This window comes from Cnephaeus nilssonii, assembly GCF_951640355.1.
Source record: "Cnephaeus nilssonii genome assembly, chromosome: 12".
Classification (NCBI taxonomy): domain Eukaryota; kingdom Metazoa; phylum Chordata; class Mammalia; order Chiroptera; family Vespertilionidae; genus Cnephaeus; species Cnephaeus nilssonii.
The window spans coordinates 61,998,599-62,012,698 of NC_137083.1; the positions used below are offsets into that span (position 1 = coordinate 61,998,599).

Genomic DNA, 14,100 nt, shown 5'->3' on the forward strand with positions numbered 1-14,100 from the left:
AATACCTAAAAGCCACAAGAATGATCATTTATCCTATCTAATAAAGAGGTAATATGCAAATTGACTGTCACTCCAACACACTAGATAGCTGCCCCCATGTGGTGAAAGATGGCCGCCACAAGCAGGGGAGGACAGTTGCGGGGGATGAGGCCTGCAGGGGAGGGCAGTTAGGAGTGACTGGGCCTGCAGGGGAGGGCAGTTGGGGGCGACCAGGCCTGCAGGAGAGGGCAGTTGGGGGAGACCAGGCCTGCAGGGGAGGGTAGTCGGAGGGGACCAGGCCTGCAAGGGAGGGCAGTTGGGGGGGACCAGGTCTGCAGGGGAGGGTAGTGGGGTCAACCAGGCCTGCAGGGGAGGGAAAGTAGGGGTGACTGGGCCGGCAGGGGAGGGCAGTTAGGGGCAATTGTGCTGGCAGGGGAGAAGTTAGGCATCAATCAGGCTGGCAGGGGAGTGGTTAGGGGGTGATCAGGCTGGCAGGCAGAAGTAGTTAGGGGCAATCAGGCAGGCAGGCAGGCAGGCGAGTGGTTGGGAGCCAGCAGTCCTGGATTGTAAGAGGACATCCCTTGGGCAGTCGGAAATCCCTTGAGGGGTCCCAAATTGGAGAATGTTCAGGCTGAGCTGAGGGACACCCGGGCCTCTAGTTAGTTATAATATGACAGATGTAAAGGAGTGAATAAGTGTAATGAATATGTATAAACCTCAATACTCGAGATTGCATTTTGGACACTATCTGAAAATGAGTTTCTTGCACTTTTATCTCTTTCTCCTACTGTTGGAGGTTCCAGCTGCTACTTTTTAACACTTTACCAATCAAAGCTCATATAATTTCAACAAATATCTTTTTTCTTTTCCCCTAATTGAAAATTTGCATTAATTGCTTAAATTATTCTGGATCCCAGGTGGCAAGGAGGCAGGAAGCATCAAAGATCTGACAACTGGTTCTACCTTTCACAATAAAAAGATGATTCCCTGATGGGCAGAACACAGATACAGCATATCAAAATGAGAGCAGCAACTGACCTCCGTTTCCTGCAGCTAGAGGTAACTACTAAGTCATTTGAGTATTGAGACAAAGGAACCAATGACAAATTGAATTAGATTAGCATGTCTTTCAGGGGAATTCATACCATTTTCATAGCTGTAGCAACACAGAAAGCCTATGTAGCACTTCTGAGTTGTAAATTATTTTCAGCAATAGGAAAATTCATTGGATTAGAAGTTTTTTGCAAAATAAAAAAGGGCAAAACTGATTATTTTGCTAAATAGGTAAAGTGCCCTTTCTATGAACTCCCATGGGATATATATGAACTTCCATGTACATCTCCTATCACAGCACTTATCACACTGAATATAATAACTACCTGGACCCTGTATAAGCAACTGGCTCCATAAAGGCAGGAGCTATGTACGTAAGGGTGACCTTACATTCTCAGACACAAATGCCTGACACATGGTAGGCAGTCATGTGCTGAAATGAATCTGAAGTAGCCTAGTCTATCTTCACTGTCTGTACGTGGTTGAATATTAAGTAAACATGGTAAGCATAAACCAAGCTTAAAGTTAAAAGAAGTTTTAAGGGCAAAAAATGTTGGGAAGGGAAGGAAGGTGGGTGTGAAAATGGGGAGGAGGATAGCAGTCAAGCTCAAAACTGGTTTGCATTTCACCAACCTTGTTTAAGACAATGACTTGTCTTTATTCTTTTTTAGAGGCCCATCTAGGAAAAGGAGTAATAACTGACCTTCCAAAGGTCGCAATGAGTCACTAACTTTAGCTGTGCCTCCTTAAAACAACAAAAAGAGAATAACAGATAAACCCTCCCTGAGGTATGTTAACACCCCCCTCCCATCCCATACACCACTAGAGGGGGCCAATCACTCTACTTCTCTAGGATCAGGGGTGGGTGGGTACACATACATTTACCCCAATAACACTAAACCATAGCTGAATCATCATCTCAAACCATTTTCCCTAAGCTGAGCTCTATTCTCTATTCTTTTCCATTTGCAGTAATTCCTTCCATTTAGGTCAAGTTTAGGCTGTTTTTGGCATTACAGAAGACTATGTGGGCTTTCTCCACTCAGAGGCATAGAGTACTAAATGTTGTTTACTTGTTAGATACTGAACGCAAGTTTCTTTTGGACAGAAGAATATTAGAGACTAACCACTATATAGAATGTTATACCATTTTCTGGAGAAATTAATATGTTTATCTCTTACTGATAACCAGAGCATATGTTTTAAGTAGGTCATCCCTGTTGCCCACCTACTCTAATAGTTAAATACGATATACATTCCTTACTCAACAGCTCACCTTGTAACACTCAACCGCTTGTAACACAGTAGTCTATCCACCCCCGGCAGGGGTATTTTGGTGGATCCTACCCCTAATTTTCCTATGTGTCTGAAATCAGAGAGTCCTTTAAGGTAATCGATCTTTTTTTCCCCAGAGAGAACTGCCTAATTTCAACAAGCATCAAGCTAAGGAAAGGAAAGAGACTTAGGAGAGGGGCAGCTCACCTTTTGCCAGAAGGAGGGATGAAAGCAGGAAAGGAGGGAAAAAGCAGCTGGCCTTTCACATTAAAGGTCATCATAGCATCAAGACTGGAAAATAAGAGCTTAGCCTCACCTGGGCTTTAATCCCAGAGTTGCCATTGACAATGTATTTCTTCTTGTTGCTCAGCATAGTGACATTACCAGCCCTACTGCCACCTCTCCGGTCTAGGGACCCTTGTGGCTAGGCCTTTAAACTTTCCGCATCAGCAATTCTGTTGGCTCTGATTCCAGCTAGCTTTTTCCCCACCCCCCCTCGGTTGGGAGGTGGGGTGCTACCCTTCCCTGGAATCCCTGAAGCTGCTCTAACAACCCCTCCAGCAATTGAACCCAATGTAATAACGCATTTGTTAGTGGCTCATCAGCCATTCCTAATTCTGGTGGCTGTTTTGCTTTTATTATATTTTTTTCCTAAACACCTAATTACATGATCCTCTGACCTCAAAACCTTAACAAGTCCCTTGACAAGGCCCAACTTGCATGCGCATAACAATAGCGTATTTATATAACCAGGGCATTTTTTTGCCTGCTATAATTACCTTGCTAATTAAGTTCCTTTTTAACCTTACCTCCTCCTTTTCCATGTCAGATGATTTTAGTTAGCCTAGTCTTATTAGAAAAAAAATTAACTACAAAGCCACTAAAACAATGAGGGAATTTAAGATAGCAAGAAAAAAAAATGGTGCTAAGTGCTCAGGCAGGTCCCCCAGCCCCCAACTACGCTCTGTGTCCTTGAGTTAGAGTGGGGACAGATTTTGACATCTGATTTCTAGTCCCATCTCCAGATTGTTGCTGATTAGGTACTGAGTGACTATGTTTATTTCAGCCCTGGCCGGTTTTCTCACTGGTTAGAGCATCAGCCTGCTGACCGAAGGCTGTGGGTTCAATTCCCGGTCAAGGGCATGTACCAGTGGGCGCAGGAAGCAACAATCAACGTGTCTCTCTCAAGTCGTTTCTCTCTCTCTATCCCCCTCCTCCCTCCCTCCCACCCTCTCTAAAAAAAAAAAAATCAATGGAAAAAATATCCTCAGGTGAGGATTTAAAAAAAAAGTTTTTCAGCCTTGGCCGAGAGTCTTACCAAGCACCAGAAGTTTGCCACCCAGTCGGGTGCATGCAGGAGGCAACAGATGGGGGTTTTTCTCTCTCTTTTCCTGTCCCTTCCTCTCTCTAAAATCAATAACTGTGTGTTTTGTGAAGGTATGACTACAAAGGAAAGTTTTCTTTTCATGTATTTATATATTTTTTATTTTTTACAGAGAGGAAAGGAGAGGGATAGAGAGTTAGAAACATTGATGAGGGAGAAACAGTGATCAGCTGCCTCCTGTATGCCCCCCACTGGGGATGGAGCCTGCAACCAAGGTGCATACCCTCAACCGGAATTGAACCTGTGACCTTTCAGTCCGAGGCCGGATGCTCCATCCACTGAGCCAAACTGGTCAGGAAGGACAAAGGGAGTTTTCTATTGCCTCAGAGTCCCCAGAATCACAATGGCTTTGTTACATATCAAATACAGTCAAATGAAAGGGCAAAGAATCATTATTTATTTGTTGAATTCTGAATGGGGGGCAGTGAATAGGAGATCCATATTCAACTGTATCTTATAGAGACAGGGTAGAAATGTGATTTGAATTCTTCTTAAAAAGGGGGCGGGGGGCTGCTTATTGAGCAGAAGAAAGAACATGAAGTGGTAAATTCTTTTTTTAAAGAATAAGCTTTGAGAGAAAAGGTCTCTAAAAGAATAGAATAAGGGTAAGAGCTAATATTTATTAAGTGCCTACTACACACAGCCTTGTGCATGTTACTTCTATTAATCAGCATAAGAATGTTTAAAAGTAGGCATTATTAACCCCATTTGACAAATTAGGAAAGTGCAGCTCTGCGAGAACAAATGATTTGCCTGAGGTCTCACCGTAAGTAGATGATGGGACTAGAATGTGGGAGCCCGTGTTTATGTCAGAGCCGAGGCTCTTTCCCCTATACCAGTGGCCGACAAACTCATTAGTCAACAGAGCCAAATATCAACAGTACAACGATTGAAATTTCTTATGAGAGCTGAAAACCGACTTCTGCGCATGGGCCACGAAGTTTCAATCGCACTGTACGTGTGCGCCCGCACGTGGTATTTTGTGGAAGAGCCACACTCAAGGGGCCAAAGAGTCGCATGTGGCTCTCGAGCCGCAGTTTGCCAACCACTGCCCTATACCACACCTAATGATATCAATCAATCAAACACCAAAAACTCCCTGGGTCCTAATCCCAGGTGCATCAGCCCTACTTCATTTTTAATTTAATTACTCCTTACATTTACTTTCTTATCAGATTGGGTCTCAGAAATGACGTCATCCCCGATGATGTTGGAGCTCTGATCAAATCACAATTCTGAAATGGCTAATCCAAGAATTTTAAATTTAACAGTCCTTTAACTGGCAACTTTGCCCAATGCCACCACCAGAAATTAAAACAGAAATTGAACCCCATTATTGATGTTCACTGTCACTCATAATTTCAAGAAATGAGATAGACGGATAGTTTCCTGCTTGTTGGCTGGATCTCTAAACTTCTGCTTTTGCTAACAAAGGATGTTCACCCTAGTACACTCTCAGCTGGTTCCTGATTTTACTCACTCAGGTGGAAAGGAACTCTTTGGTCCAATGGCTTGTCATCACACTTGAACCAAAAGGAGTTGCAGATCTACACCAAATACAACCAGAAGACATTTTAGGACACTATTACTGATGAGTTTATCTAACAAAGGCGTTCTCAAACTTTAGGCGTGCTTCAAAATCATCTGGAAGGTTTATTACAATGAATTTCTGGCCCCACTCCCTGAGTTTCTGATTTAGTAAATCTGGGTGGGGCCCAAGATTTTGCATTTGTAACAAGTTTCCAGGAGATGCTGCCGCTGCTGCTCTGGGGACCACACTTTGAGAACCACTGCTCAACACCTTCTCCAAGCATGAATAAAGCAGCTCTAATTTTCTTGACAACCATTTGATCCTATCTGTGGCTATGCCAGGGCGGAATACTGAAAGGCAGAAAAGATTCTTTGAAAAGTAAGAGATTAGAATGAGGTAAACCTTCATACCCAGCTCAGGGATCAAGAGAACTGGGTCTAATTCTGATTTCCACAGTTTGAGGCTGTTACGAATAGATGGTTAAAACAGTAAGAAAAACAGAACTCCTGGGGAAGACAGAAGATCTATTTAACCTAAAGAGGATCAGGCCAAGAGAAAACAGTTAATTCCTTTTCAAATATATAAAGGATGATAATCAGAGGTTCTCTCTGTAACTCCATTTCTTAACATTTCCCACACTTTATATCTGTAATCCTGGGAACAATAACATCTACTTTGCTTATCTCAAATGTGTGCTGAGAGATAAAATAATGTATTTGAGAGGGTTTTGAAGACTACATAATAATACACAGTATAAAACATAAACATTTTTGTATTTTTAGGTCAAAAGTTCTTCATCTAGAGTCCAAAGAAAAAATGCAAAATTTTGTGTATGTGTATATTTTCCTGGAGAGAGGGCCCATAGTTTTCAAATGGGTCTCTGCTTTAAATGTCAACCCTGACCCAGAGCTAAAGCCAAGCTATCTCTACCACAATTTACCAGATAGATACCTTAAAGGTGTCTGTCTCACTTCCAAGTAGATATGGCGCAAGCATTCTTAGAGACATGCCTCCCCAAGCCAAAGGAGCTGCTAAAACAAATTCTTCACTTATAAAAGGAATTACTTCTAGCCAAAAGCAAGTCAGGTAACCAGCTGGCTGAGTACTCAAGTCATTAGATTTCCTATGGAAAAGTACCAAGTACTATAGAGAGCCTGGGTGGGAGGAGAAAATATTAAAATGCAGAAACTTAAAAAAAGGTTACTGCTGATCTCCACACAATATAAGAGAAAGCATTTGTATTTCGCCTACTGACAGGAACTAAAGATTTCTCAGGGAAAGTAAAAACATATCAATAAGACCAATCTTTAAAAGGATGTATTCTCCAAACTTTTCGCAGTAAAACTGCCTGAACAAGCCAAAGGAAATCCTTCACAAAAAACAGCTGAGGAGCAGAGGGTCCAGCAGAAGTTTTCCGGAGATTGATGGAATGTTAACTGAAGGTCTACCCTGTCAATTCTCGAGATTGGGGTTCTTCAAAGTTCGTCCTGGCTTATTTCCCTCCTGGGAATCAGAGATGTGAGTACTCTCAGCTGCTGTCTGGTCTGAGTCCTATTTTTGAGGGGTATGCAAGTCTCTTTTTTCTGCTATGGTTAACAAAAGGGAAGGTGTTATAATGGACCTTCTTTGCTAAATTTTCCCCCTGAAAGGTTTGAGAGTCTTGTCATATTTCTTTTGGAGACTAGGATAGTCTCAGTGGAAGTTTCATTACATTAATATATCAACTGGAACATTTGTTAAAATTTGTCAGACATTTGTTAAAACTTTTTAAAATAGAAACTTCTGCCCAACATGGGAGCTGGCTCCAGGGTTTTCTCTCAGAGATTCAAGGGCACTAATATTTTACAGGTAAGGTCTGGAAATCTATAGGCAATACACTAGAGGGTGCTCAGGGTTCCCTTTACTGGCTAAGTGGACATAGGTGGCAGCCTAATGCAGCACTTTCAGACCAGGTCAGAAACTAATGACATGCAGTATCTTAAAAAAGCCTCAAAAGGTTAAGTCTTTTGGCCAGGAAATATAGTAGATGAAAAAAAACTGAAGGGGAAAGATCAACCAAAGGACTTGTGTGCATGCATATGAGCCTAACCAGTGGTTAAGGACAACAGGGGGGTGGGGGCATGCGTGGGGAGGGGTGTGGGATGGGAATGGGGGGATGAGGACAAATATGTGATACCTTAATCAATAAAGAAATTAAACACACACACACACACACACAGCTCTCGATTTGTCCCAGTCTCAAAAAACCCCAAAAAAACTGAATTATTGAAGATAAGCCCCTCCTTATTCTTTCTCATTGTTGTTTTAAAAATAAAATCTACTGATTAAAGGTATTTTCCTAATTTTTGAGAGAGATGGGCCAAGAAATTGCTAAATGAGAGATGCCATAATGAAAACAGAGCAGGCCTGTGTTTTAAAGATTGTTTACTAAAAGCTGGGGAGTCCTAGGTTATATCCCTTAAGCAATAGTCACACTAACTCCTTAAAGACACTCTCCTTCTTCATGTAAATAAAAAGAAGGTAAGTAGGTAAGCAGCAGGAGCTCCTCTTGAGGATGTGCTCAGCAGGTAAGATGGTGAGGAAGTTACGAGATTAAGAATTACTATAAACTTTCAATTGATTCAGAGTTGACATACTAATGTTCCATGGAATTCTTCTGTAATATTCCTTTAGAGAAGTACCAAAATTAGTAGTATCTTAATGTGGTCCCTCCCATAAAAAATACAAAACAGACTTCTTGCTCCCCCTTGTTATTAGTGAGTGGCTGGAGATTCAGAAACAAAAACCCAACTAGAATTATTGTATGAATCCTTTCCATTAGTTCTAAAACAATACATTATTTGATGTGGATGGGTAGAATTACTTTCTATCAAACTTTTAAAAACTAAGCACAAGGTTCTGAAACAACATTAAGAACAACAACAGCAATAACCCCAACAAAAATAAAAAACAATAGTTTTAACAATAAGAGGTGAAATGTGGGCTACTCAGTTGGGCCTTTGTTAGGCCTATTAAATATTCAATCTCATTATTTTTGTTGTTGTTAATCCTCACCCAAGGATATTTTTCCATTGATTTTTAGAGAGTGGAAGGGATGGGAGAGACAAAGAGAAACATCGATGTGAGAGAGACACATTGGTTGCCCCCTGCACATGCCTAACTGGGGTTGGGATGGAGCCTGCAACTCAGGTACGTGCCCTTGATCTGAATCGAACCCAGGACCCTTCAGTCCACAGACCAACGCTCTATCCACTGAGCCAAACTGGCTAGGGCTCAATCTCATTATTGATGGTTATTTCCATAATTCCATAAAAACAAAAAAGAATTTGAAATATGTTGTATATAGTCTAGCCAGTTTTCCATGAGGAAATCCTATATAATGAAAGACTAATATGCAAATAGTCCGAACGGCAGAACAACCGAACAACTGGTCGCTATGATGTGCGCTGACCACCAGGGCGGAACATGGTGGGCATTGGCAGCAGGTGGCAGAGCGCGGAACATGGCGGGCGTCGCCTGAGGCAGGATGGTGGAGCAGGTGAGCGGGGGCGCCAGACCAAGGTGGGGCACAGGTCGCTGTCATCGAGGCGAGCCTCTGGTGGTTACTGAAAATTCTTTGCTCTCACATGCTGCGGTCCCTCCTGGCATGTGCACCTGCTGCGGGCGCCGGCCCCGCTCCCACCTGTTCGCACCCGTTGTTGGCACCGTCAGCAGGTGCAAGAGGTGGCTGCCGGCCCCGATTGTCCCTGAGGGCTTCTCCACCTCCCCCTGCTCCTGAGGGGTAACTGGGGCAGCAGCCACGGCTCGCACCCACTGACAGCACCTGCCCCACTCACACCCACTGCTGGTGCCGGCCCCAATTGCTCCACACCGTCAGCAGGTGCAAGCGGGGCCTGAGCTGTCAGCTCGTGGGAGCGGTGGTGGGAGCAGGGCTGCCAGCAGACAGAGGACCAAGGTCTGCGGCAGGAGAGGCCAAGCAGGCATGTGGAGGATGGGCCTAGACCCACTCCTGTACCCACCACAGCCTCGCGGCCCACAGTTCCTTTAAAAGTGCACGAATTTGTGCATTGGGCCCTGATATATATATAAAACACAGATGGTACAGACTGTAAGAAATCACTAAACCCAGAAGAAACCACAGTTAGGAACATAAGAATGGTTGCTGTTTTTAAATTTAAAGTTGATGTTGGATCTAAAATATTAGGTTATATGTGGTAGTTCTTATCAACAAGTAAGTCCTTATTACCATCATATTAAAAACATTTATCAGGCAAATATGTTATTTGAAGCATGGCACTAAAGGAGCTATAGATCCTGCCTCTTAGAAATATACATATAAAGAATATTTGGGGAAATGTTTTGATTGGAGGGGGAAAACTGGGCAGGTAGGGGAGAAAGGTCAAATGTTTTCAGAGACTTGAGAGCGCACCATTTCTACAAAGTCTCTCCCCCCTCCCCGCCTCCCCCTGTTCCTCACACTACAGGTATAATTCAAAGATATAGCAGATTTGGTCTAGACCAGGAATTTTGACCAGTATGCTGCAAGAATTTTTAAAACATGCAATACTTGACTATTTAGTCAGGGCCACCGACCTCTTTTCCCTTAGATTGTCAAACTTTTAAAATTTACAACAAGCCAATACAACAACAGCCATCTGGTGTGAATGAATCAAAATGATACCTACCTTTTCTGTCAGATTGGTAAAAAAAAAAAATTTTTTTTTTGGTTTGCTGCAGAATTTTAGTAGTTAATGTGTGCCATGAGATAAAAAAGATTGAAAGTCACTGGTCGTACCACCACAGTGAAGCAAGTAGTGAACAAGGCAAGTCCGCTCTTTTTGCTGGTGGAGGGCCTCTTGCCTTTAGTTTGTAAAAAAACGCAACATCTCTGAAGCACAATAAAGCAAGGTGTGCCTGTATTTTTTTTTTAATCCACACAAGAAACAAATAAAGTATCAGCTTGTGTATAAAATACAAAGCACTCATAGGATAACAACCCATGCAGTACATAAGCAGCAGTAGGGACTCCAGCCCAGCACAGCCGGGCAAGAAGCTGACTCTGGCCAGCCAGCTCTAAGACTTCCCAGCTTCACTTGTAATTAAGAAACAGGGGCGACCCAAGACAGAGGAACGAATCATAAATTAGAGTAATAACTTTTTTCCCAACCACAGGTCTTGGTAGGAATTTCTCACAGGTGACCCCTGTCATCTGTCAGAGGTGGCGGCCTCATTATCAAGAAACGGAAAAGCAAAATGATGGAAGAACTCACCATCCACTCAGGCATGTGAAAAGCTGAGGTGCCCTCATTCCCGTCCCACTTCTCCATAGTGCAGGCTTGGGGAATATATGTCTTGAAGCAAAATGGAAAGCTGGTTTGGAAATGCCTGGGTTTTCTGAGTGGCCAAAAGCAGAACCAAACCGAGTGATTCAGAAGTTCACAATGTCTAGCAGAAGCTGCATCCCCTTTAACAGAGGCTTCCTATTAAAATCAAGATCACTCGTCAACTGCCTAACAAGTCCCTTACTGGCTGGCTAGCTTCAAAGCTTCTGCTTCTGATTCAAAATCAGAGCTAATGCAAGGTTCTGCACCCAGCCACTGCACTTCCCACAGGGCACTCACTGCCTAATGCTACCCAAACACGCTACCCCCTCCGCCCCGCCCCGGTGGGCACTTTCTGCAGCACCAGTCAGGCTTCCTCCCTTTCCCAGTGTGTAAGGCACTTGTTAATTTCCTCCCGCCCCTCAGGACACGTCACTGGAAGTGCTGATACCAAAATCAATAAGGCTCAAGGTCAAGAAGGCACTCCCATTTCTCAAGAGTTACTGGATCTGTACAGTAAATAGGCGTTTCCTTGAAATCAAGAGTTCTTTATGGCTTTCAAGTTTAAACAACTATGCAGAAGCTCCCCACCTGCTCACAGCAGGGGTCTGACACTAAGCTCAGGCACATCTCAAATCAAATTCTTCTTTCACGGGAGATGGAGCCAAGGAAGATCTTACAGAATCAGAACTTATAGAAGCTTTAAGAAAGTTCTGGCACTACAACTCCCTCTGCTGGCTCCCGGTGCTATGTACATGAAGGTCTAAGACCTTCAGGGGCATCAACAACATAGGTGCCAATTGTAAATTAGCAGCTTCCCCAGGGCTAGTCAGGAGCTAGCAACGTGTAGGTTCAGAGGGAGCCAGGTTTTCTGGTCAAGACTAGAGCTGCCTCAAAGTCCCTATCCAATGCCAGTTTTTACTCACAGGTCTGGTTTCAGGAAGAAACAGGATGCCAACACAGCAGCTGTACAGACTATAATCTTAAGGGACCTCAGAAGCAGTTTCTTCTTTATGCCCCATACCAGCTCCCTCCTCTCTGTATACTTCAGATGTTTGAAAATAAGACACAACTAGCAAAAAGGTGACCTAACCTATTTTACCTTCTTAGTTCATTCCAATAAAAGTACCATAGATTTCAGGCACAAAAGAAGCCCAATAAGATATGCCTGCTTCAGCCCCGCTTCAAGAATCAGGGACTTGGGAAGGGTGGAAGGGAGGAGGGGGGTGGGATAAGAGATCAACTAAAAGACTTGTAGGCATGCATATAAGCATAACCAATGGACACAGACACTAGGGGGGTGAGGGCCTGTGCTGGGAGTGGGCTGGGAGAGGTCAATGGGGGAAAAAGGGAACATATGTAATACTTTCAACAATAAAGAAAGAAAAAAAAAAGAATCAGGGACTCTTCACAGTGTCAATTCCCATTACAGAGAATTCTTTCTATGGAGCTAATAGTCATCCTATATAATAAAAGGTTAACATGCAAATTGACCGAACAGCAGAACGACCGGTCACTATGACATGCACTGACCACCAGGGGGCAGATGCCCAATGCAGGAGCTGTCCCCTAATAGTCAGTGTGCTCCCACAGGGGGAGCGCCACTCAGCTAGAAGCTGGGCTCATGGCTGGCTAGCATAGCAGCGGTGGTGGGAGCCTCTCCCGCCTCCGCGGCAGCGCTAAGGATGTCCTATGGGGATCGGGCCTAAGCCATCAGTTGGACATGCCCTGAGGGCTCCCAGACTGTGAGAGGGTGCAGTCCGGGCTGAGGTACTCCCCCCCTCCGAGTGCACGAATTTCGTGCACTGGGCCTCTAGTAATACTATAATTAGGATTAAAGGTTCATTGCACTTTAGGGCCTTCATTGGCTAAGAGGATGGTCCTTTGGATGTGGAGAGAAGAAGAAGGTAACATCTAGGGAAAGAGATACTGTAAGATGCCAGAGAGGGTAGAATTCAAATAACTGATTTGGAGGGCTAGGCTAGAAAGAAAGTCAAGTGAAAACAGAAGGGGACTACTGGGCCAAGTGAATGCAGAGGTGTCAAAGGATTAGAGATCCCAGGGCAGGTGGAGATCACATGCAAAAACAACAGAGAACAGCAGCCCGGCTGGTATTGCTCAGTTGGTTGAGCGTCGTTGAACCATGCACCAAGAGGTCGCAGGTTTGATTCCAATCAGGGCACATGCCTCCCCAGTAGGGGCAGGAGGCAGCCGAGTGATGTTGATGTTTATCTCTCATCGATGTTTTTTTTTCCTTCTCTCTCTCTCTCCTTTCCTTGCTATATATATAATTTTTTTTTTAAAGATACAGAAAGTTGGTGAAATGCAGGAGTGATAAGGCCCCTCTGATGCTGCCAGGGTGTCAATTTTGGTAACACCTTAGCTTTCAGCAACTTCCAGTTATTGTCCCTCAGTTTTCCTTTTAATCCAAATTTAATAAAATGAGAAGTTACATCTGCTGCCTAAATTTCCAATGATAGCTTTCATCTGTATTTTAAATGCAACATATCTAAAGCAAAAATGATTACTTCATCTTTCTTTTCCCTTCACCCTCCAAATAAGCTTCTTTTCCTCACTTTTCTACCACTGTTCCCTTAGTCAAACAGATATTAAACCTAAGCCATCATAATCACCAGTACAATCAATTTTCAATTATATTTGAGCCCTCCTACACCAAGCCTCTCATCTATCTCTCCCTGTCCATTTTCACTGCCTCCTAAAAACCCTCTATTAATCCTTTCCAGGAGGATTTCCCACTGATATCCCTATATACTAGTAAGCTCTATCACCAGGTAAGCTGTATTACCTGCTATTTCCTGAATGTGAAGACTGCATAGCATGGCAGCAAAGAGCACTAATTTTGGAATAAAACAGTCCTGGGTTGGAATCCTGGTTCTGCCACTTAACTTCTCTATCCCTCCTATTTTCTAATCTATACAGTGAGAATAATCATAACCATCTCACAGGACTAATGCATGGATTTAAAAAGTAATAAATGGGAGCTTTCCTATATGTCATTATTATGCTACTAGAGGCCTGGTGCATGTAATTCGTGCACTTGGGGGGGGGGCGGTCCTCTCTGCCTGGCCTGCGCCCTCTCGCAGTCCGGAAGCCCTGGGGGGATGTCTGACTGATGGCTTAGTGGGCCTAAGCCATCAGTTGGACATCCTTAGCATTGCCACGGAGGCGGGAGAGGCTCTCACCACTGCCACTGTGCTCACCAGCTGTGAGCCCAGCTTCTGGCTGAGCAGCGCTCTCCCTGTGGGAGCACACTGACCACCAGAGGGCAGCTCCTGCATTGAGTGCCTGCCCCCTGGTGGTCAGCATGCATCATAGTGACTGGTCATTCCACCATTCAATCATTTGCATATTAGCCTTTTATTATATAGGATAAACTGTAGATGAGGCCCCCTAGAACCATAAGAAATGCAAAAAATTCAGTTAACTCATTCTCGAATTGCCTCCACTTAAAATCAAATTGCCTCCCTGTGGGGTGTGTGCTGCATCTTGGGAACCATTGGGCTTGACACTTTTCCTTTCTGAGCTTTATTTCTGAA

The 14,100-nt window shown here is 43.8% G+C and overlaps 1 protein-coding gene across 5 annotated transcripts in view; it reads right to left on the reverse strand.

The window, feature by feature from the left end:
- The window catches only part of AHCYL2 (adenosylhomocysteinase like 2), a 178,188-nt gene that overhangs the window by 48,039 nt on the left and 116,049 nt on the right, over positions 1 to 14,100 (reverse strand). The window contains exon 1 of one of the 5 annotated variants that reach the window (XM_079786224.1): positions 10,493 to 10,930. The exons of 3 other annotated variants lie outside the window; for them this stretch is intronic. In XM_079786224.1, coding sequence (XP_079642350.1) covers positions 10,493 to 10,549 — 57 coding nt within the window. In that variant the 5' untranslated portion in view covers positions 10,550 to 10,930. Of the gene's footprint in view, positions 1 to 10,492; positions 10,931 to 14,100 lie in introns of those variants that run through there. One more of the 5 variants, XM_079786225.1, reaches the window with a different exon arrangement.